The 25,832-nt window shown below is 39.3% G+C and overlaps 1 protein-coding gene across 2 annotated transcripts; it reads left to right on the top strand.

Moving 5' to 3' along the window:
- The first annotated feature begins 1,668 nt into the window (after positions 1-1,668).
- On the top strand, positions 1,669-24,980 carry Zpr1 (zinc finger protein Zpr1). Of its 2 annotated transcripts, none has more exons than XM_045749305.2 (8): positions 1,669-1,855; positions 7,001-7,141; positions 8,101-8,350; positions 10,499-10,659; positions 16,347-16,679; positions 17,242-17,453; positions 21,529-21,658; positions 23,860-24,980. In XM_045749305.2, the coding sequence occupies exons 2-8, from the start codon at positions 7,040-7,042 to the stop codon at positions 24,073-24,075; spliced, it is 1,404 nt and encodes a 467-aa protein (XP_045605261.1). In that variant the 5' UTR covers positions 1,669-1,855; positions 7,001-7,039; the 3' UTR covers positions 24,076-24,980. The 2 variants fall into 2 exon arrangements, with proteins under 2 accessions (XP_045605261.1, XP_045605260.1); XM_045749304.2 differs by having other exon boundaries at positions 1,701-1,912.
- Positions 24,981-25,832: the final 852 nt, after the last annotated feature.

Here is a 25,832-nt window from a genome sequence, read left to right as displayed (position 1 = left end):
TTGTGACGTCACATGCAGTTCTATTCTAAAGTACAGAATACAGCAATTTACAACCTAATTATTAATATATCCTAACCTAATCTGAAGCTGTATATATTGCGCATTTCCTTTGAAAAGATACCCCAACATTAAATTCTCACCTAAAGCAATAGAAAAAAACTGTAGTGAGTATATTATGTCAATAATATACTCGCTCCGGAACTAAAAAAATACGTAGGCCTCATAATAGTAGGTAGCCTAATTAAAAAAAAATAACAGTATAATATATTATTTTTAAAATGTTATAACTCTAGTTTACTCTTGTATACTTATTCAAAATAACGGAAGGTCCATAGTACGTTAGTGAAGGCATTTCTAATTATATTTCTTGTTTTTCATAATAGGTACAGTTTGGGTGAAGGGTTTTCTCTCGCTGACTGCACAGGCATGGCGATGTTAGGAGGCGCGTCATGGTGGCGCGTCAATGTTGATGGTTAAACAAGAGTTGAATGTTGTGCCTTAGAGGTAGTGTTTGATGCACTTGGTGATGAGGGATGGATGTTGTGGTGATGGCGTCAGCTCATCCCCACTACTACCATCTTGCATGGTTTACGTTTTCTATGTTTCGTTGTCAAGTGGGGGGGGGGATTTTTAGTGGATATATGGTTAGATTTTGCCATAATTATTTGGTGGATTAGAGACATTTAGCCTATGAACAAATCCACAAGGGCCGTGACTAGCATTCGAACCTACGTCCGAGAACATCCCAGACGCTGCCTTAATCGACTGAGCTACGATATGGTTAAAAAAAAAAAGAGTTGAAACCAGAAGTTCTACTGAACTTACTTGGATCACATTTCACACAAAACACAGGGAATGCATGGGGACCGATTTCTCTTCAATGGGGGACATGAAGCCCGATTCCAACACCCCCTATGACACTCCTTATAAAACCATCTTTAATGCTAAAAAGTTTATTGAATTGATAATGTAAGAGCCACATGCGAGCGATGGTGACAGAGGGTTCACTGTTGATATGGATGGAGACAAAGGGCGAGGTTACAGCTGGTACTAAATTTGGGACGTTATCTTCTAAATGTTTTGATGCTTCAAAACATTTTAACAATATTTTTAAAATGCAGCCCTAAAATGTATCATAATAAGGATCTTATTAATAACACACTGTATAATGTATATATATGTAATTAGTTTTAATGTAGAATGGTCACTTTATACAAGTTATTATATCTAAAAGTACTACATAATAAAATTACCTTTATTTCTACATGATAATGGTATATACATATGACCTTTAGGTGGATTTTATAAAATACTACCATTATATAACTCGTATTTAACATTCAGTACTGTCAGCCTTGTTTGGTTCGTACAGATGGTGAAGCATTTTTTCGAAGCAATAGTAATGATATAAATATGTGATTAAAATACAGTTACAAAGGTTTCTCAATTAAATAAGCAAATATAGATTAAAAAGCTTCCAAACCATACAAAAAAATTACAAATAAAGTATCCAATAAATCCATGCGCAGCTGCTCATATAATATGATGCAATGCTTAATTTCCCATTTTTAATTATACAAGCACGCGTTTAATATTAAATTAAGCGTTTAAAATTCTTAAAATATCGTTGCCCAACAATTAAGAAGGTATACATGGGCAAAAAGATCCATAATGAGGAGTGACACAACACGCCGGGGTTCAAGACGTCTCGAGGCGGAGTCTAGCGTGTTGTTCTAGACGTTGTCAGCCAGCTGGGCGGCCCACCTGATTGTATTGGGGAGTGTTACCACAGCTGGTCCTCTGGCAGCTGGTTGTCTCGCAGTCTACGTTACCCGTCTTACAAGGGAGGGGGCAGGTACCGTGGTCACGTGGTGCAGTAACGAGGCTGGTGTGTGTGAAAGGCAGGAATAACGTAAGATTTGTCGATTTATTTATTTTTAGGTCATTGTCGGCACACTTTTTGTCTTCACTTGGTGTTGCTTGTCGTGGTCGTGTAGTATATTAATTGGTTCCTTTATATCATGAAACTTTAGGTATTGTTGCTGGGAACTGCCAAAGCTATAAGGGTTTAGCAGTACAAATTTACCCAGGTATTGCAGTGTTATTATTGTAGAATTAATTACATAAATCACAAATCAATATTCTGAGTGAGAAGGAAGTTATCATTGAAGGTTACCAGCTCGTGTAGGCACATTAAACCAATAATATATTTGCTAATTGACCTCTGGGTTCCAGAGCTAGGCTTGCATTTGAAATCCATACTACAATCCCATTACTAGCTCTTCTGCAGATCCTCTGAAGCATTTCTCTGGAACTTTGTAAAATAGGTGTCAGTCATTCACTATATTATACCGTTAAACTCCTATGGTTTTGTTAATTTTCACTTTGTGTGTGTGGTCCCTTCAAATTTAAATTCACACTACTCTTGTACAGTGGGGCCTCAACTTATGATGGTAATCCATTCCCAGAGATGGATCGTAAGTCGAAGCGATTTTTCCCATAAGAAATAAAGGAAATTGAATTAATCCGTTCCCCACCCTCCAAAATATTAACTTGCAAATACATTTTATACTGAATGCAATTTTGTTCTCTAACTTCAATACAGTACATATGTTTATCTTACCTTTATGGAGGACTCTTGATGGCGTATGGAAGATGGTGATGAGGGGAGAGGAGGAGAGGTGTTACTGTTTGGAAGGGGAGTCCCCTTCCATTATAACATCAGGCAGTGATGACTTTTCTGGGATACACTCTCTGGCATGTTTTGCCTGCATACCACTAGAATTTGCTTGTGGCTCACTGCTTGCTTGTCTTACTAAGAATCTGTCTAAAAACACTTGTTTTTCCCTACATTTTAACACTTGTCTGTAGTAAGACATCACATTGTCATTTAAAAGGTCAATGCAACGGCCTGCTACAGCTTTATCTGGGTGAGTTTTTTCAGCAAAATTTTGCAGTTCTTCCCATACTTCACACATTTTCTTAATGAGGAAAGGATATCCTCTACTGCTTCAACTCACAACTATTTTTTGTGGGTTGAACCTTACCAGTGACTTTCTGCAACCCATGGCGTGATATATAATAATCAGTTTTATGTTCAAAAAGCAAAAAATCACCACGAAAACAGAATTTCTTATAGGCGTGATCGTCACTAAGCGGGCAGCTCTAGTAAACTAAGGCAGGTTGGCCCACGTGACCGGGAACCACACGCTCGATCGACCCAAACGTGTATCTTATCTTGAGGTTATCTTGAGATGATTTCGGGGCTTTTAGTGTCCCCGCGGCCCGGTCCTCAACCAGGCCTCCACCCCCAGGAAGCAGCCCGTGACAGCTGACTCACACCTAGGTACCTATTTTACTGCTAGGTAACAGGGGCATAGGGTGAAAGAAACTCTGCCCATTGTTTCTCGCCGGCGCCCGGGATCGAACCCAGGACCACAGGATCACAAGTCCAGTGTGCTGTCCTCTCGGCTGACCGGCTTACCAACAAATATCGCTAGTTGACAACATTATCATAAGTCGAGTCGCATTTTTCGATCAAATTTACTGTACATCGTAACTCGAAATTATCGTTAGTCGGGGTAATTGTAAATCGAGGTACCACTGTACTCTCCTTGTATACACATCTTGGCCTTATTAACCTGCTGTCAAATTCATTAGAATACCAGTATGTACTGTATATTTTATAGTCTAATTATGCATTCCATTTTACTATTTTTCTAAAAATATTTTTGTATTTGTACATTTTGAATATTACTGTACCTGTGTACAGGAAAAATGTTAATGTTTGATTCAGAATGTTAAGCAATATGTTGATTGCTTGTGATGTGTAAATACAGTACTGTATGTGAATTGCCTGTTGATAGGTTTAAGTTTTAAACCCACAGCCTAGCCTGTGGGCAGGCTAGGCAATTGTCTGTGCAAAGCCTGTGGGCAGGCTAGGCAAACTCTATGGCAATTGTGTGTGCTCCATTTAATTACCCAAAACTTCCTAGCATTACGTAAGTAATGAAGAAATATTATATTTTTACCACGGCAGTCTCCGTGGTGTAGTGGTAAGACACTCGCCTGGCGTTCCGCGAGCGCTATGTCATGGGTTCGTATCCTGGCCGGGGAGGATTTACTGGGCGCAATTCCTTAACTGTAGCCTCTGTTTAACGCAACAGTAAAATGTGTACTTGGATGAAAAAACGATTCTTCGCGGCAGGGGATCGTATTCCAGGGACCGTAGGATTAAGGACTTGCCCGAAACGCTACGCGTACTAGTGGCTGTACAAGAATGTAACAACTCTTGTATATATCTCCAAAAAAAAAAAAAAAAAAAAAAAAAAGAAAAAAAAAAAAAAAAAAAAAAAAAATATATATTTACTCACTATAATGTTGGAGCTGAATGTAGAACATGGAAAAAAACATATTTGTACTCTGAAATATAATTTTATAATGATACGAGACGACACTTGGTGGGAGGCGCCACCATAGGAAATCAACAATCCAAGTGACAATGTTGTGGAGGGACTTATCCAAGATATATTGTTGCCTGGAGTGTTTTCTGGCCTATCAGCCTCCTGTAGCTAACATAATATAACATACAGGCAATGATATATTTTGGATAAGTCGCTCCACAACATTGTCACTTGGATTGTCGATTTCCTATGGTGGCGCCTATCACTAAAGTGTCGTCTCATTTTATCATAAAATTATATTATTTCAGAGTAAAAAGTTTTTTCATGTTCTACATTCAGCATCAACATTATAGTGAGTAAATACATCGTATTTCTTCATTACTTAGGTAATGATAGGAAGTTTAGGGTAGGTTTGGGTAATTAGATGTAATGATAGGAAGCTTAGGGTAGGTTTGGGTAATTAGATGGACCCATTGTTCTGTGAGGCACTTTGTTTTTGTAAGCCAAAGGCCCACATAGCCATCACAGCCAGGGCTGATTTAGTAATCCCCCAGCAGAAACTTGTCCAATTCCAACTTAAAATCATTCACTGTTCTAGTTACATTTCTTTACCTTGTTGGCAGTCATGAACCTCTGATTTTACACATTCTGTAATTGCCCTTATGGTGCTCTGACTTTTCATTAGATTATTTTTGCATTTCATTCTGTGTATCTCACTCTAGTGTTATAATTTTATTCTGCACGTTTGGAACCTGACCCTCCAGTATCTCTCGTGTGTATATTGAGATATTGTTCCAAAGGGTACAGTTTAGGTGGGTTAGTCCCTCTAGCTGACTCATTTGATTCAACTATATGTTGCTTCAGTATGAATTTGTTACAAAAGTCTTGGTAGTTCTCTGGTGAATGTGTGTATGTGTTTGTCAATGTAGGCCACTTCCTAATATTTTTCTTCTTGCATATTATCTAAAGGTTTTCCACCTCAAATTTTTAACTTTAGTTTCCTAGGAGAATATTTGGTACAGTACTGGGTTTCCTAGGTAGTTCTTGACATTTCTTGACTATAAAGTAAAATTTTCAGCTGCTGCATCTGAGTGGTCTTGTAGAAGGATAATTACTTGGTTTTGTTTTCTTTGATACTTAGTGTTTACAGTACATCATATAATTATCTTGACAATTCTGTGCAGGTGAGTAAGTCTTTATTAACATAGACCTACTCCTCACACCCAATTTTCTATCATGACATCTATAGATATTATAAGCTGGAATTCCAACCTTGCTATCTGTGTACCTTGGTTTTCATCTTTGTTTTTAGACCTTATATGTTGGCAAAGATAATGAAGTTATCGTTTTGAATCTTGTTGCACTCGAGCTACCCCATTCCTTATGGATAGTACAGTACAATGGGGCCTCGACTTCCGATGCTAATCCGTTCCCAGAGACGGATCGGAAGTCGAAATATCGGAAGTCGAAGCGAATTTTCCCATAAGAAATAAATGGATTTGAATTAATCCGTTCCCCACCCTCCAAAATATTAACATAAAAATACATTTTATACTGAATACAATGTTTTTTTCTAACTACAATACAGTACCAAAGTTACTCTTACCTTTATGGAGGGCTCTTGATGGCGTATGGAAGATGGTGATGGGAGAGGAGGAGAGTTGTTACTGTTTGGAAGGGGAGTCTCCTTCCATTATCACATCAGGCAGTGATGTTTTCTCATGGGGTACTCTCTCTCTCCTACGTTTTGCCTGAATACCACTAGGACCTGATTGTGGTTCAGTGCTTGTTTGTCTCGCTACAAATTTGTCAAGAGACATTTGTTTTTCCATTCATTTTAACATTTGTCTGTAATGATGCATCACTTTAGCATCCATAATGTCCTTTTTCTTAGCTAGTATGGTGGATATCATTGACTGAGATTTGTTGTACTGCCTAGCCAGTTCACCTACCTGCACACCATCTTCATATTTACGAATGATCTCTTGTTTCTGCTCTATGGTCATTCTTACATAGGATCTCATATGTTGAGCCTTACCACTGACTTTCCTGGGACTCATGGCGTATTATATAATAATTAATGTTCAAAATGCAAAAAATCACCACAAAAGCGGAATTTCTTATAGGCGCGATCGTCACTAAGCGGGTAGCTGTAGTAAACTGAGGCAGGTCGGACCGCGTGACCGGGAACCACGCGCTCGGCCGACCCGAACGTGTACCAACAAATATCGGATGTCGAGTCGCATTTTTCAATGAAATTTATATCGTAACTCGAAATTATCGTAAGTAGGGGCAATCGTATGTCGAGGTGCCACTGTACTTATATTTTGATTAACTTGTTTCAGTTGCAATTTTGATATAATTTCCAAATTCATCACACTTTCTAGGTACCCTACAATTATTATTAAATAATTTTCTTGCCTAACACCGTGTGACATGAACATTCCTTATTCTAGCCGCTTGACAGCAAGTACTCCAAATTGTACATCTCGTGTGAAGAAAGATCTGAAACTTTCAAGGAATTAACATTATTTGAGCGCAGTTTATGTATTACTATTATTACCATTTCAAATTACTTATGTTATTATATCTTTTAGGATTTGAGGTGTCAAAAGTTTTCAAACTTTGCGATCATCATGGGGGAGGAGGTGCAACCAATCTATGTGGATTTGGCTTCGGAGAGTGATGACCCGCATGTTACCATTGTCGACAGCCTTTGTATGTCTTGTGAAAAAATGGTATGTGACTTGTGGTTACGGTTCACAATATTGTCCTGATACAAGAGTGAAACAAAGTTCACAATTCACTTGAAGTTGCACTTCCAGCTATGTTTTTGCTTTTGTTTAATTGTTAAAAATAATAATTGATAGGTATGGACTTTAACTGTGAAATGTCACATTGTGATAATTTTGTGTTTTATAGATAGGTGAATCCCTAAAATATAAACAGCTGGTGAAGATGAAAAATACTGTATTGCAGTATATGAAGTAGATTACAGTATTAAAACCTATTTTGTATATAAATTTGTTTATATTAACTAAATTTAAATTGGAGAAAAGGAAAATGTCAGATATTTATCCCTTTTAATTTAAAAGATTCAAAAGAACATAACCATTGAGTTGTTTGTACAGTCAACTCTTATATAATGCACATTGTAATAATTTTGTATTCATATTTGAATTGGTGTTAGTGTCACAGAATTTAAAGTTCAGTGCACTGTAATATAGTGCATTTTAACATGATTGCAGCCTCCTGTACACAAATTATCCATATTAGTCATGGTACTGTTCCCCAGTTATTACCCAAGTTTCTTGAGCAAATTGCTAACTTGTAGTTTTAAGGTAATTACTATAAATAATAAATGTGCACCTGTTATGTTTGGGATTGTAATCGTATATTTTCACACATTTTTATATACAGTACTGTATAATTTTCCAGGAACAAGAACTGTTGTTCAAGGGACAATTGTAGTTGGCTAAGGCATTGCCATTGCTTAATTTTTTAATGCTTGGGAATTAGCTTAGCTACACCTGGATTAGGGCAATTAAAAGATTACTATTCAGTTTAGTGTTAGACTGAACTCTGTTTAATCCAGATAAGTCTTTGTATAGTTAATATCCTTTAAGGAATTTGAAACTGTTTTCAGATCAGAAGGAATAGTGTGCTTTTTATTTTGTAAAGTTGTGTACTTTTCCAGGGCACAACTCGCTTACTCATGACCCGCATCCCCCACTACAAGGAAGTTATTCTTACATCGTTTGAGTGCGAACACTGTGGCAACAAGAATACAGGCTTTCAGCTAGGGCAGGTGCAGGATCAAGGAGTGCGCTACGAACTATGCGTGGAAAATGAAATGGATCTCAGTCGCCAGATAGTGCGATCAAATCATGCCACTGTGTCTGTACCAGAAGTGCAACTGGAAATCCCAGGGAATCTGGAGAAAGGAGGTGGGTTATTGCATTTGTAATGCTTGTGCAATTTCTTATTTGCCAAGTTAAACCTAATTATTAGTTCAACTTCTCTTAAGACTTCATTCATGTGCAGTGTAATTTTGCTTGGGCAAACTATTTTGGATCCAATCTCTCTTCTTTTTTAATTTGGATCAATGCTGGAAGTCTCGTGAACTCCATTATGCAATTTTAATAAAGTTTAAAAGTAGACGAACATTGCAAAAAATATAACTTTTAAGATTAGTTTTAACACTTTTGCTGCCTAATGCTGCATATTCCATCATAAAACCAAAATATGGAATATGCGGGATGATGCAGACCAGTGTCAGTAATTAAAAAATGTGTAAAAATTCCATTTATTTTCTGAATACCATGGGACTTATCTCGGTAGTGAAATATTTCTCTTTGCAACCCAATTGCAATGATTTTGTTATAATTTTTTGTTATATCCATGTTACCAGTAGACAAGTCACAGTTAAGCATGTTTGAACTATACAGTAATTAGCAGTTTTCTTAATTTGATGAGGAATGTTATGGACAGTACAGAATGATGATCTGCTTTCAGGGCCTGCTTTAATCACAATACTGTACCATGCACACAGGGATATCATGGGGAAAGGGAGGGGGGGGGTGTTGCAGGCACCCAACATGGCTAGTACTGTCAGTGCCTGAATATTGCCACACTTCCTCACCTCATCACGGCCAAACTTTGTCACGTAAAATATATATTTTTAATTCCCCATGATTTAGGAAAAGCATTTTTAATATTAGAATGAAAAAAATTGATTTTTTTTCTCTGCAGATGCAACATGTTATAGTAAACTACTGTACTGTGCAGTGTAGTAGTTAAGCCACCTACCCTTCTCTCTGCATTTGCTATATTTATCCCATGATAAGACCACTGTCCTCCATTTTCAAAATAGTAAACATTCTAAAGATCCTAGATTCTGGGAAAATCTTTGATTTTGTAGTTCACAAATTTCAGTTTCATGAGGACATTTGACTGAATTATTTTGGGGTTATTAAAGACCCCTTATTGGCAGCCATTTGTGCCAAAGACGTTATTGATCATGTGCTGCAAACATTTACACGGAATTACAATTTTGAGTGAAGATTTATACTGTTGAGGACATGTGTGCAATATATATAACCCAGTGATATACAGTCTGGGCCGACCCCAGGAGGGGAAGGGGGCAAGCAAGGTCAGACATGGTGTAGATATTGCTCTTGGTCTTCCCTTGTGTGGGAACCTTGGATAGTAATTCATTCAATTACTACACCTTGGAGAGCTTAAGATATTTAGTATCTTGTACTTATTTATGTACTTATTTTATATACTTATACATATACTTATGTATGACAAACAAGATATTTGTCATAAAATAACTGAAAGGTTAAGTATTTATTATATGGTGTATAAATAATACAAAACTTGTATTCTCTTTCATCAGCCAACCTACTGACATGCTGCAAAAATTTGGCCTTGTAATATTTCCATCCCTTCCTCCTGTTTAGACTGTACTGTACTGGATTTCCTGTAACCGTGTGGACCATTGTACATATCTTCATGTAATGGATAATTAGATAATGTAGTAGAATTTGGTACTCTTATTTTGGCTTTTATAAAGAATTCTTTGGCTTTTATAAAGTATTCACTTTATAAGAGGCCAGAAAAATAAAACTAAAAACTTTAATATTCCTAGACCAAGTATTGCACATGTACTATGTGCGATAACAAATAGCATGTATTAGGCCAAGGATAATTAGGTTAGGTTTTATTATCAACATATATATATGCACAACCTTCACTGGTTTGTCCATATTTAGTAATGCCAAATTCTTCTTTCCAATTGTCCATTTTGTCAACATGTGTACGATGGTCCACATCATTACTATAAGTACTAGTACTATCTAAACAGAAGGATGGGCTGAATATTTCAGTATACTGGTGTGTGGACAGATGCAGCATTTTTGTTCAGTTTAAATGGCATGTCTACCTTGTGTGTTCATTTTTTTATAGCTACAGCACTGTTATTCGAACAGATGGAATATGTTTGATAATGAACTGTGATGACTGGACTAAAAGAAAAATATTTTTAATAAAATTTATTGGCAGAAGGTAAATGTACACTTCACTGATTTCAGAGGTGACAACTATTGAAGGAATTTTAAGACGCACAGTAGAAGAACTGAGCCAGGACCAGTCGGCCAGAAGAATGGAGCAGCGGGAGGTGGCTGACCAGATTGATGATTTCATTGACAAAATACTGGAACTGCTGACCCTTGATGAACCATTCACATTAATAGTATGTAGAATGAATTAGATATCCTTGATGTGTTGTTTATTCTTGGGAATACCTTAGGGTCTTTACATAATTTGTTTTCCAGAATCTCTTGCTTCTATGCGACTCCTTTACATGTTGGCTTGAACCTTTCGGCAGAAAGTACAGTACTGTACTGTTGGTGCATAAGTGCTCGCTCTCATTATTGGTCTATGCAGTCCTGACTGGCTGATTTTAAAATTTTAATTCATAACTTTTTGGCCTCTAAAATTATGTCTATGGTAAAGTGAAAGTCTAGGTAAAATACACCAGTTAACTGGGGTGAACTTTTTATACATGACACCACTATATATACAACATAATCCATACACATATCCACAACTAATAAATCAATTGATCAAGGCGCAAGTCAAACAGCTAGCTGGCACTAGGCCACAATCGCCTAACAATGGTACACTAGTCAACTTAAGACTGGCTATTACATTACACAGGCACAAGTCAGAGTGGCGAAATGTCACCGGCGGAGTCCTGCAGGGCTCTATACTTGGACCCATCCTGCTTCTAATATATGTAAATGATCTTCCAGGGGGTATAGTCTCATTCATCTCAATGTTTGCTGATGATGCAAAAATTGAGAAGAATAAACACAGATGATGATAGACAGAGACTACAGGACAACCTGGACTGGCTGGAGGAATGGTCTAGATTATGGCTACTAAAGTTCAACTGAAAAAAGTGCAAAGTAATGAAAATTAGGCGAAGGGAGCAGAAGGCTGAACACAAGGTATCATCTGGGAGGTGAAATTCTACAAGAGTCGAATAGAGAAAGATCTGGGGGTTGATATCACACCGAACCTGTCCCCTGATGCCTACGTCAAAAGGATATCCTCTGTGGGATATGCTAGACTGGCCAACATAAGAACTGCCTTTAGAAACTTATGTAAGAAATTGTTCAGGACCAGAAACTTGTAAGGAATTGTTCAGGACCCTGTATACCACTTATGTCAGACCAATCCTGGAATATGCAGCTCCAGCTTGGAGTCCATACCTAGTTAACACTTTGGCGTACCCACCGCGCCACCCCTCAACTGTGTGATTTGGGTCCCAGGGTGTCACGGGAGCACGCGTAAATTCTGAAAAGTGTATACTCTCCAACTTTGTCACCTTAATTCTCGTCCTACGAGATTAAATTTGGTATCATTGTGTTTGCAATAGAATTCTCTACAGCACTAAATGCATATAAACTCAAAGCCCGGCTAATTACCCGCAGCAAACAGAGAAAGTGCGAACGAGTTACCCAGGAGCGCACAAACGCGATAAAATGTTTTCACTATTTTCACTCTGGACACCTCAATTTTCGTCCTAGGTCTTTCATTTTGGTCTCAATGGGTTCGCAATAGAATTCTCTAGAGGAAAATTAGCATATAAAATAAAAAACCTGGTCACACTCCAACCGCTGACGAGTTGAAGACGGGCCACGCGTTAGCCGCGAGCGAGCGCTCAGACGCCTTCCAGCTACACTCCCAATTCCCGCCCTTTTCAAGCCTTTCTTTCGCAATTTTCTTCCTGGAAGGGCCTTGTTCATGATCACTATCCATCGTGGAGTAAGTGTAGATAGTTTCTAAAGCCGCAGTAAGAAATATAGCCACGGAAAATAGCCGAAATGTTCACACGTTTGAGATGCGAGGGGGAGGCGACATTGGTCACAACAGTGGAGCGAAAACAATGGGCCCACGGCGTGTGCCAAGCCGCCTGAGGGCCACGAGGCTCAACAAAGAAAATGGGAAGACATCGGCGCACATTTTAAAACAAGTCCCCCAAAAATCGGATAAAAACCTGATTTTTGGCGATTATTTAAAGTGGATGACGTAATGCTGCGTCATCCCCGGCATTACCGACAGTAAACGGATGACGCAATGCTGCGTCATGCCAGGGCGAAAGTGTTAAACACAAGACAAAGTTAAAGAAGATTCAGCGGTATGCCACCAGACTCGTCCCGGAACTGAGAGGTATGGGCTACGAGGAAAAGCTAAGGACCTGAAACTCGAGTCCCTGGAAGACAGAAGAGTAGGGGGAAACATGATAACCCCCCTACAAAATTCTCAGAGGAATTGACAGGGTGGACAAAGACAAACTCTCTAGCACAGTCGGAACATGAACAAGGTGACATAGGTGGAAACTGAGTACCCAAATGAACCACAGACATTAGAAAGAACTTTTTCAGTATCAGAGTAGTAAATGGAATGCATTAGGCAGTGATGTGGTAGAGGCAGATTCCATACACAGTTTCAAATGTAGACATAAGAGCCCAGTAGGCTCAGGAATCTGTACACCAGTTGATTGACAGTTGAGAGGCAGGACCAAAGAGCCAGAGCTCAACCCCTGCAAGCACAACTAGGTGAGTACATACACACCCACACACACACACTGAGCTATGAGGAGAGACTACGGGAATTAAACCTCACGTCACTGGAAGACAAGAGTTGGGAGGGGGGGGGGACATGATCACCTATGGGGAGCTGGTCGGGTGAGCAGACAGCACGCTGGACTTGTGATACTGTGGTCCCGGGTTCGATCCCGGGCGCCGGCGAGAAACAATGGGCAGAGATTCTTTCACCGTATGCCCCTGTTACCTATTAGTAAAATAGGTACGTGGGTGTTAGCTGTCACGGGCTGCTTCCTGGGGGGTGGAGGCCTGGTCGAGGACCGGGCCGCGGGGACAGATTCTTAGAGAAATAGATAGGGTAGATAAGGACAGGCTATTTAACACAAGGGGCACCCACACTAAGGGGATGACATGTGGAAATTGAGTACCCAAATGAGCCCCACAGATATTAGAAAGAACCTTTTTAGTGTCAGAGTAGTAGACAAATGGAATGTATTAACCCTTTAACTGCGCGGCCTATAAATATGACATCCCCCCAGTGCGCAAGAAATGAAACCTCGGGAAAAAATTTTTTTTTCTTCTGAAAGTGTCAAAAACCCCTCCCTATATATGGGTATAGCAATGGAAGTTCGAAATTGTACTTACTTTGGCTGCTATGGGGTCCGAAAGGTGGGGCGTGACGTCATCATTCCCCGTGCGCCCGGTGCAGTAAGCTCCCGGGGCGGGGCGCGCGAGTTGCCATGAATATATTTTTGTTCATTTTTTGCGCACAGTTCCAAATACATTTTATTTGTTTTTACGTGCTAATCCTATGTATAATGAACACGTACACTATATTATGGCAGTGAAACATCCGTACAGTCCGAAGACACTGTGTTACGTGCATGACACTTGTGTACACATATGTTGCACATATTTACCATGTATCATGCTAATTTATGTATATATACAATCTACTTACAGAATATACACTGTCACACACTATATACATTCACCATCAACACATTCAGAACACCGCGAGTGTGAGCTGTCACACCCAGCCAGCCCTCCCTCACTCCTACAACATTGTATTCACCAACATTACTCCTCCAAATCGTACAGTTATTCACACCAATGTTTCATGTTCATTTATGCATATTTACAACATATGTACACACTATACACTGTCACACACTGTATACAGTGTGTGAGCAGCCACACCCAGCCAGCCCTTCCTCATTTCTCCAGCCCACTCCAACATCTTACTCGCCAACATTGCTCCTCCCACCATTCTGTTATTGTTCTTATTACACTAATTACACATGGTATATATACCTATCTACAGGTTTTATTTACCAGAACTATGCAAGTAAGCCAGTATTGTGTCCAAACAGTACAGTGGCCACCATACACTGCATGACAAATCACACAGCAGACGACGCCACGATTGCGACGTCACCTCCCTCACCAAAATAGCTCCTCACAACATACTCCTGGTGCTGTTATTACACTATTCACACACACTGTATATACCCATGTACATGTGTGTTCCCCATAGCGAACCACGAAGGTGAGCGAAACAAGAGTTACTGCCACACAGTGAGGCTACCTCAATTCTCTCCCTTCCTCACCAAAATTCCTCCTTCCTACGCACAACACTAATTATAACCACAATCCTGGTCACTAATACCTGTAAATGAATAATTGACCACAAGTTTATTTTGAAAAGGAACCTAAAAAGTTGTTTGAAGATTCCTAGATGGACGAAGTAATGCTGTGGTACTGTGGCTAGCGCTGTGAACATCGTGAACAGCATTGAATCACTGATATTTGAACATTGTACCCAGTCATTATCACACTCGGGCTCCTCTATAATACTATCATGGCTAAATAAAACAGATTACAGTATATATATATTTTGACAATATTAGGCGATGCTGTGGTCACACGCTGAACAGCAGTGCTGTGCGCTCATGCTGCGAGCGCCAGCCTTGGTTGCTCACTCACTACTGAGGCTATGACACCCGGCAATGTGGACCATGATTTTTTTTAAAGATGGCGTCTGTTTACAAGAGCCCTGAGGAAGCTGATGTGAACCCCATGTAGCCGCAGGAGTTTTGAATGGGACGTGAAAAATAAAAACACCCGGAGGCATGTTGCGCACCCGAAGCCTGGGCCTGCAGGCGCATTGCGCAGTTAAAGGGTTAAGAAGTGATGTGGTGGAGGCGGACTCCATACAGTTTCAAATGTAGATATGATAGAGCCCAACAGGCTCTGGAACCTGTACACCAGTTGACAGGTGAGAGGCAGGACCAAAGAGCCAGAGCCCAACCCCCTGCAAGCACAAATAGGTGAGTACACAGGCAGGGGAAAGGGGGGGGGGGGTAAAAACGATAGCACACCAGCCAGCCTAAATACTAGAAGTTAACACTTGATAACCGTAGTAGTAGGCATCCATCAGTCTCGGGAGACTATGGAGTTGCGCTCTGGTTGTGGCCTGGAGTGGCCTCTCCAGGGCGCAAAGCCAAGGTAGGTTGATATGGAGAAGTTGTTACCCAAGCAGTAGGTACCCCCCTCTCCATGGCGCCGAAAGTCTCCATTGGAAAGGCAAACGCCAATAAGATTCGTTCCAGCGCCGTCGCGGGAACTGAGAGCTCCGAAGTTGACCTCGAAGTTGGTGAAAGAAGGCACAGGGACTCCAAACCCGGAGACCACCGTGGTCGGGGCTGGAGAAGAACCACCAAGTCAAGGGCAAGAACAAGCCCAGCCTCCTGAAGCAGGAGGCTGGGGTCGTACCAACACATCATCATATAACACTAATAATATACAAATAACAACATATAGGAACATAAGAATAAAAGAAACTGCAGAAGGCCTATTGGCCCATACAAAGCAGCTCCTGTGTATGGGCCTTGTATGGTCCGCTACTGATATATAGTACCATACACGTGTATATAATTTTATAATGTAAATGGCCAAAAATCAAATAGTAATAATGGAAATTAATGTACTTGTTAGTAGAGAATGACCACAGCTTATCGAGTCATAACTGGTATAGGCTGGGTCGTGATGTCTAGCAAATGTGTGTACTAAATTAGGCCTAAGGTACACTATATTGGGCCTAGGATTGTGTATTTAGTCCTAGGACAGGTTCAATTGTACAGTTGACCAGTAGTAGTTCAATTGTTCCAGTTTGTGGTAGTATGTCCCTTTTGGTATTCAAATAGTACAAAAATGTGAAATTTTGTGTCAATCTATTTTTATATGTTCCCCCAGTAGTTGCCATAAGTATGATAATTTTTAGGTGATGGTTTGGTATATTGTACTTATTATTGATCCTTCACAGGTGGATGACCCATCAGGCAACAGCTTTGTTGAGAACCTACATGCCCCACACACAGACCCACAACTGAAGAAAAAAGTATACAAGAGAAGCCCAGAACAGAATGCTGAATTGGGACTTGAAGAAGAGCCAGTAGGGAATGGGTTGGATTCTGTGAGTGAAGAGATAGAGAAAAAGGATGAAAGTAAGGAGGAAGTGTTGGTGAAGAAAAGTGATAAAAAGGAGGATGATCCAGGAAATCTGAAAGATGAAGTTCTAGTGTTTTCCACATTGTGCGACAGATGCTCACGACCAACCAGCACCAACATGAAAATTATGAAGATACCATATTTTAAGGCAAGTTGTTGTGGGGCCAATAGTACAGTGTGCATTAGTATGTTTATTGGAATATGATTGGGTGACTTTATTTTCATTGATTTAACTGTTGTGAATTTGATGGCAGGAGATGAAAGCTTCAAAGATAGGCAGGTATGATGGGTTAGTATGTAACAAATCATTGTAATTATATTTTCACACAGGCATACATGCCCACTGTATATACATTTTCTGGGGAAGTCCCTTGTGGCTCCCAGCAAAGTTCTGCCACAGAATTCTGTGGCTGATGTGATTTAGTAGTTGGGAGACATCTCAGCGAGGTAGCGTCGGGAAGCCACAGGGGCTCAACCAGGAAAAGGTGTTGCATTACATTTAATGTGTTTTTTTTTTTTGTATCTTGACACCTTTGATAGAAATAATTAGTTTTCAATACTTGGACATACTGTATTTATTTAATAATGTCTTTACATATTCTAACATCTACAATTTTGAATAAACTGTGTATCTTTATTTAATTTTTATGTTCCTAATTTGTTAATTTCATGAACTGAAACTTTGGGACTGAATGCATGTTTATTTTCAGGAGGTTATCATTATGGCAATGCATTGTGAGCATTGTGGCCATAGAACCAATGAAGTGAAGAGTGGAACTGGGGTCTCTGATTTAGGGAAGAGAATTTCTTTGAAGATAACGGATCCCTGTGACCTGGCTCGTGATGTGCTCAAGAGCGAGACTTGCGAAGTAAAAATCCCCGATTTTGATCTTCATGTTGGAGGTGGACTAATAGGTGGAAAGTTAGTTTTCTTTTAATTTTACTTTAGTTTTCCTAAACCAGATCTAACACATGCAAAGTGTTGTACTGAAATATGTAATACTCTGTTGGGTCTATCATTCTTGGTAGTGTATTTTATTTTAAATGCTGTAGAATTTCCTGTCTTGACTACGGTTTCTTCTTTCCTCTGCTTGTGTCACGACCTAAGTTTGCTTGTGTGACGACCTAAGTTGGTTTAAAAGTATTATTCCCATAGAGAGTTCTACACGGATGACATGTCTTTTCGAGTGCTAAAAGAGTGTACACTAGCAAAGTTTCTGGCGAGGCCAAACAGTGGCTCCCTGAAGTTAGCCAGACTGAGATAGCTCCAAACATATGAGTTACATCAGCCCCAGGAATCATTTAATAGTCTACCGAAGACCAGAACGAAAACCTGGACCCCATACAAGAAGCTAGAGATTCTTTATGACGAACCTCACTTTGGACGAGTCCTTCCAGTTGCCAATCAATCACATGTATTCCTAGTACATTCTAGGAAAGTGTTGGCTATCCTTTAGACTTTGTTCTGTGGGGACTCATTTGCTTGTGTATTGTTCAAAACTCTGTTGGCTTGACTTTTATGTTTGAAAGCCTCACTTGTTTTTCAGACTGGAAGCAACTGGAAGTTAAGTTTCCAGTGTTCAGGGCAGCTCTTCCCTAAGCATTCATCTAGTGATGCTCTACCCTGGTGGGTTTGGGTGTTAGTCTTAAGAGCTTCAGGAAGTCACCGAGGCTCAATCAGAAATTGTTGCATTACATTCAATGCTCGCTTTTTGGGGGAGCCTCTTCTGGCTGTCTGAAGCTACAATGCTGATTTAATGCCAGCTTTAGTGCTGATTTGGTGCCATCGGTCCCAGCAGAGTTCTTTCAGGCCTACCAGAGATTATTGGCCAGAACCTGGTATCCTCTGAAGAGGCACAGAAAGGAGTGGTACTATAATAAAATTCAGTGAATCTTGATCATGTCTTCCACCACCAGGGAAGCACCGACAAAGTCAGCAAAACAAAAAAGACCACTGCTGGTTATATTGATACCTCAAAATCATTAAAAGAACTCTTCCAGCAATTTGGCAAATGGTCAAAAATTTATTAAGCTTGCACAAGCTTGTTTGCTCCCACCTCCCACTCTCATTTGTGGGATATAGGGATGTAGACTGGGTCAACTGGCTGCTCCACCATCAGTTTGTGCTGATTATAGCTAGTGCCTGGCTGTCAGCTCTGTTGCGGAGTTCTTTTGACAATTTTTAAGGTATCGATATTTCATATAACCAGCAATGGCCCATTTTGTTTTGCTGACTTTGTAGGTGGTACCAGACATGATTAAAACTTGCCGACAATTTTATCATTAGTACCACTGCTCTCTGTACCTCTTTAGAGGGGACCAGGTTCTAGCTCGTGGTCCCCAGTAGACCTAAAAGAACTCCGTGACTGATAGTTCTTAGTAATGCACCTACAATGCACAATATCAGCTATGTAGCTTTAGGGAGTCACCAGGCTTACCCAGAAATTAGCATTTCATTACATTCAATGCTCGTTTTTTACTAAAGGTATTTATTGGCATCGAACACTGATGCTAATAAGTTGCATACAATTTTTTTTTTTCCCTCCTATGCACTTTTGGGGGATGTTGGCTATAAACTGGTGAACTGCTAGGGTTAAAGGTTACCCCTTATGCCCTTGGCTATCCTCTTGTCACGGTAATAAATGATGGGGAAACTACTTTGGCTAAATTATATATTGGCCATGCACTCTTAACTCTTTGGTACTTAATTGAATACTGCCCTGCTCCTAATTATCCAAATTGCATTGCCCCACTTAGTCGTGCACCTCTTTGCAGAATTTCCCGGTTTTCAGGAAGATCGCATGACTCGCTTTTCTAATGTCCCTAAAAGTTATTTGTCCCTTGATAGAATCCTTGGCAAATTCAATATCTCTGATATCGCTTGTCCTTTTCTTCTCGCCTTTGCATTTTGGGATATTTAGCACTGTATCATTTGAATATCCAGTGATATTCAAATGGTACAGACAATAGAAAAAACAAAATTATCCAGCGACACTAGTGGTGCTACATAATCTTCCCAGCTTGGTGCCTTCTTCTGTTAATTACCAGGTACTTAATAATAGAATGCCTAATTGGTTATTGTTTTCCCATATTGAGGGGGGGGGGTGGGGTTGTAACAATCCAGATTTATATCCAAGGTCTGGGATACAATTGGCAAGAATGCCATAGGTTTGCAATACACTGCATTTCTTTTCCTTATTTTCTGGTATCGTCTATTTCTTTTCCTCTTATAAGAGATTTGAATGGTTAATTTTGGAAAGGACATTTTTCAAATACAAATGTATTTTTGAGCTACAAAACCTGTCTAGAGAACCTTGGACAAAATGTAAATACAGTACAGTGGAACCTCGGTCTATGAATGCCCCAGCGTACAAATTTTTTGGTGTACAAAGTCAGTTTCATCGTAAAATTTGACTTGGTGTGCAAAGTTTGTCTGGTAGTACGAAGTGCTTGTTCAGTATCCACTAGATTTAATTAACAACCTATGTGGGGCGATACCCATGTCGTTAAATTCTGGGCACTGGTATTATCTGGAGTGTTTCAAATGTATCTAACTTTTTAGTTGTATTTGGGAGGGCAACAGGATGGATTGTGTGGGGGGGAGGGGGGTGGATGGATGGATGGATGGTGAGGGAGGGTGGATGGATGGATGGTGGTGGGGGGGGGACTGGATGGATGGATAGGATGGTGGGAGGGGGGGACTGGATGGATGAGGGGGGACTGGATGGATGGTGGGGGGGGGGACTGGATGGCTGGAGGGGTGACTGGGTGGGCAGGAGAGTAGCAGGATTAGCAGTGGTGAGGCAGGTGGTGGCGTGAGATGGGTTGCTGTCATGGGCGAGCTTTTGACTAGGTCTAACAGGAGCAGGTCACTTCTGGTCCCTCCCCAAGACCCCATCCCCCCTATCCTGTACACTGGACCCCCCCCCTCCCAGTCATGTCTGGATGGCATTAATACTGTAGGTTTCCTTGCAACCAGGTGGTGTATAAAGTCCTAAGTGCCTGACATGAAACTCCTATTGTGTACTAACTGGTTGTGACTGTGAAAGCCTGACTATGAATGGCTGGCCGATTGCTACTACAACTGTGAATTCTCATCCGAGACTGGTTTTGACTGTGAATGCTTGACTGACTTGTGACTGTAAATGACTAATTCTGACTGGCTGCTACATAAGAGGCAGTGAAATGTGTGAAAGAAAAATCTGGAATCAGTGATGCAGATATGAAAGTGTTTTAAGGCAATTAGGGGGATGGTCTGACATTATAATGGAAGGGGGATCCCCTTTCTAAACACTCGCCGTCTCCTCCCTCCTCACCCTCCCCCATATTCCAACTCTGCTCCTCCCCCCTCCCCTCCCTCCTCACCATCTCCCATATGCCAACAAGTCCTCAGTAAAAGTAAAGTGAAGTTAAACGTTCTTATTTTATTTACATTTTATATTTATACCTGGTTGTTTTGTGTATGAAAAAATGGTAGTATTCTGCATAACATTTTTTTTTTAAGGTAATCCATTCCACACAATCAAAAATATTAATTCAATTTATATTATTTCTTACTGGAAAATTTTTCGGTGTACGAGCTCTCTTGGAACGAATTAAATTTATTGACAGAGATCCTACCACACAGTATTCACAGGTAAATCTTGACCATGGAAGATTAACTGAGCACTAATCCTTAACCGTTTGCCCCTTCACATCATCAGTAATTGAGCACATGGTTAATAGTTGTTAACAGAATGGTGGGTTGCGTTCCAGGGATAACTAGTGGGTAAGGCTTACCATGAGCTACGGGAGGGGGAAATATTTCAGCCTACTAATAGGACTCTGAATGAATTTGTCTGTTTCTATATCTGACCTGTGTATACAAAAAAATATTATGCTGATGTGCAGTCTCTGTTGGAGGCTGTAATAGACAAGTTGGAAAATGTTTATGTAACATTACATTAAAACATTAAACGTTTGTGTAACATAATGCTAAAGCACTTTTCTTTTGACAGGTTTACAACACTAGAGGGTCTGTTGATAAACATTAGAGATGATATAGAAGCTAATCCCTTTCTTATGGGAGATGCTGCTGGTAGCAATCGCAAAACTTTAATTAACAAACTTGTGGACGACTTGCAAATGGTAAGTGCAGCAATTATGAAAATTTTTATTTATGGTATATGAATTGGAAAGTTTACCTTTAATTATATTCATCATGGAATTTATCACGTTTCTTGGTAGAAAAACTGTAAATTTATATTTTTTGTTAATTAGTGGGAAAACTGTCTGGTATTTCTATACAATATTACTGTTACCATTTTGGGGGGGAATTTGTAGTATAAAATCTGGGTAAACTGTAAATTTAGAAAATAGCAAGTGCCAAGGCATGAAACACAGTACTGGTTTGGAGTGTGTGTGGTTGCATTATGGAATAAATTATAGAGTAAAATAATAGACTTTTACTCAAAGAAATCATACTAACATGTATATCAATGAGAAAATAAATTGGATCAATGAGGAGAATCAAACCAGCACTCGGGGTACTTCTAGCTGCACACCTAACTCCTCTACTATGGTATAGGTTATACAACCTGGGATTCCACTGAATCCACAGGAAGTTAGGAGGCTTCTACTGAAGTTGGTCTAAGTTGTATATAACTCCATGCCTTCTGGTGTAGGTAAAGCAGTTGTATAACATACCATGTCGTGGTACAGGGGTAAGGTGTGCAGCTGGGCATACCCTGATTGCCGGTTCAAGTCACCTCATTGCTTCAATCGATTTGCTCATAAGACTTGTTCACTAGATTGTTTCATGTGTAGGTTAGACATGTAAGAATGAGCTTTAGTGGATATAAATAGAGCTACTAAGTATGGGCCAATAAGCCTTCTGCAAATTTCATATATTCTTCCGTCTTTTTTTCCCATGTTTGATAATGTGCCTCACGAGAGACTTAGAATTTCAGTGGTACCTGTGATACTGGAGGGGGTTATCCTAAGTTGGATTAGGGTTTGGTTATTTCAAAGAAAGCTGTTAGCATAAATGGATTTAATTCCAAGTGGGAAAGGGAGAGAGGGAGAGATACAGTGAAGAGGCAGAGGGGGGGGGGACAGACACGGGTGCCCCATCTATTAAATTGAACAAAAATAAGGGCAGGAAATATATTCACAAGACATAGTTTGTAAAAAAAAAAAAAATAATGAAGGATTGACAAGATAGTTTAATGCTGAATGTAGGGGTCTTAGCTTGAGTAGTAATAAACCCTCGGATATTGGCCAGACAATGTTGAAGTTGTGAGATCTGTATACAAGAACATTCTAGACCTCATGATTATTAGGGAGATATTAAGCCAAAAAATTATTGCATATGCAGTTCGAATAGAATACAGCAAATAGAATACTTGATATTTCTAGAAGCATTAGCAGCAAGATATCTAATACAGTACTTCAGTTTCTTGCTCTTGTTAGGTCCCATGTAGGTTATGCAGTTCAGTTGTGGTGTCTGCACTCTAGAATTGACATAATTTACTTGAATGTGTACAAAGAAAGATGATTAATCTTTAAAAAGAGATTTAACTTAGAGTTAATCCTAGGAATTAGAAACCTTCCCTTATTATGCGATCAAAAAGCTAAATTTACATTCTCAAGAAAGAGGGAGAAAGGGTGTTATATGGTCGAAGTACAGTATATATATATATAAAGGGATGAAAGGGTATAACGAAGGGGGGCGGATATAGAAAAGGTTTTAAATATATAAACAAAAATAGAACCCTAAACAATTTATATAAATTGGACAAGTTTAGATTTGGGGAAGACCTGGATAAATAGTGATTTAAAAATAGGGTGGTTGATTTGTGGAACAAATTACTAAGTAACTTAATTGACATTGGATTATTGGATTGTTTGAAATGTAGGAAAGGCATACATGTAAATGCATTTGTGTGGATATAAACAGTAGCTGCCTGATTTGTGAGACATGTTCTGTCCAACTGGCACGAAACATGGACATTGGTTTTTATAGCAAGGTGAATAGATTCCCTAGTATTCCCAGAGAACCTGCAATATGAAAATTATTTAATAAATTGAGTCCATGTTCTGCATCATTCATAAATTTAAATGCTACTCAATACTGCTCACTCTACCTCAAATGATAAATGGTTTAGCTTGGTATATTAAACATTATATTATATAGCAGACTTCTTAAATGTGTGTAATTTCTTAGTGGTGCCAATCTTTATAACATTAAATGCATATTGTAATGCATTATACTTTCATAAAGGCTGCATAGTTGCAGTAAGCAACCCATGCCTATTATGCTCTGCATAATAACATTTTAATTTCAACAGGTGATAGATGGCAACCTTAAAGTTACAATTATCCTGGATGACCCAGCAGGGAACAGCTACCTACAAAATATTTATGCTCCAGATGAGGATCCAGAGATCACAGTTGAGGAGTATGAGCGCACATTTGAACAGAATGAAGAGCTTGGCCTGAATGACATGAAAACAGAAAACTACACAGATGACTCGACATGTAATGACATCTCTGAGCTCTCGTGATTTTTGCACAAGAGCATTACGCTGATGATCTACAAAGGCCGAGCTCGGAGAAGTGGCAGAAAAAGTACGTTTTAGGATATGGTATTGGAAAATAAGTGGGGGTCGAGAGAGAGCTTTTGACAGTTTATATATACTGTACTTAAAATTAACGTCCGGAGATTGGTTGGAATTGGTTATTGATGGTCCATTTGTTTTATGTTGGTAAAGGGATGTGATGAGAGTAGTGGCTGTTTATCAAGGTGGTATATTTAGCCAAGCAAAAACTTTGATTGCAATAAATTGTTCACACGAACATATTTACCTGGTGGTACTCTAAAGACTTTACCATTGCTTGAGATAAAGTTTCTGTGATGTCTTCTGGATCAGCCAGGCTGTTGCTTCTTGAACTCTACAAGTCAGCATAACTTAGTCTGGTTGGTAATTGGCACCTGAAGCTAACATTTCCCTTCCGACGTTGTCCATACTGCAATTCTGCTGCCTGCGACGGATCGTGGACCTATGGTGTAAACCTAGATTGTCAGTGTGTGGAGGGGAAATAAATTGTAACATGGTACTATATGATAAGCTCAAGTTATTTTAAGTCCTTCCATATATACTGGTATTCAGATTAAAATGTTGTAGCAGTTACTTAACAAGAGAATATAGCTGTGAATTTTAAGTTCATTTATTGTAAATACAGAACAATGTTTAAATAACTTGGTATTTACAGAGAAAATAGTTTATAGACAATGTACAGATAATATAACTTATCTTTTCAGTCCCTGATTAAATGAATATTTTAATGTTAAAATTCAGCTTCCCTGGAGAATTGATAGGAATGTGGGTGAAATATATAATCCAAAATGTATCAATGAAATGCACATACAGTAGAAGTTCATTTTGTACATAAAGTTTACTAAAGACTATTTGTATTTGAATGGAATTGGAGTAATTATGAAAGCATTATGAGGTTGGTCTTTTTACTTCAAGTAGTTGCTACCAAACAGGTCTCAGAGGCATAGTAAAACCTTTTCAAAATATGTCCACCATTTCCCAGGTGTTAAGAAGACAGGTCAGTCATGCAAAATATTTACATGTGCTGGGTTGGCTAATTCACAAGTTGGGAGGTCCCATTTTTTGGTCATTATGGAATAAGAACGATAAGGATTGCTTCGGTAAGAACATAATGGAGAGGAAATTGAAGTGGAGAAAGGCCGAAGAGCACTTTAGAGGAATAAGAGAATGGGGAAAATAGTTGAATTGAAAGCTGCAAGTGGAAGTTGAGCAAATTTGGCACACCCCAAAGAGCCATGCTGCCATGTGGCAAGGATGCCATATGCATGTGCCATACATTGGCTAAGTGATGTAGAAAACATTTGTAATGGGTATTAGATTAGTTTGATTGTGGTACAGTATTGTACTCTCTTGCTCTTTATACAATCTAAATTAAATGATCTAAGCCATGAGGCACATTGTCCAGATGCTTGCCAATAAATGAAGCGCTCATATTATTGTAAATATGGAAATGGTGAATATGCAGTAATATATTCAGCTTTTGTAAATTAAAGTTCAGATTTATATATTTTCTCTTAGATAACATCTTTGCAAGACTTGGCAATAGCTATTCTTGCTTTATAGTCATATGCTTGTATTTAATTTCAAGACAAGCAGCATAATTTGCAAAATTGACTGGAGCTTGTGGGTAGACGTTTCGAAACTTGAGCAATTGTGTAACTTATTGCCTTGGAGGAGCCAAGTTGGCTCCTCCAAGGCATATA

This window comes from Procambarus clarkii, chromosome 27, assembly GCF_040958095.1.
Source record: "Procambarus clarkii isolate CNS0578487 chromosome 27, FALCON_Pclarkii_2.0, whole genome shotgun sequence".
NCBI classification, from domain to species: domain Eukaryota; kingdom Metazoa; phylum Arthropoda; class Malacostraca; order Decapoda; family Cambaridae; genus Procambarus; species Procambarus clarkii.
Note: the sequence above shows the minus strand (reverse complement) of the source record. Positions and strands in the feature narration are given on the sequence as shown.

Coding starts and splice junctions, on each gene's coding strand:
- Zpr1 (XM_045749305.2), top strand. CDS start 7,040: ATGGGGGAGGAGGTGCAACCAATCTATGTGGATTTGGCTTCGGAGAGT. Junction 10,660..16,346: donor ATGAACCATTCACATTAATA/GTATGTAGAATG, acceptor GATCCTTCACAG/GTGGATGACCCATCAGGCAA. Junction 17,454..21,528: donor GGTGGACTAATAGGTGGAAA/GTTAGTTTTCTT, acceptor TTCTTTTGACAG/GTTTACAACACTAGAGGGTC.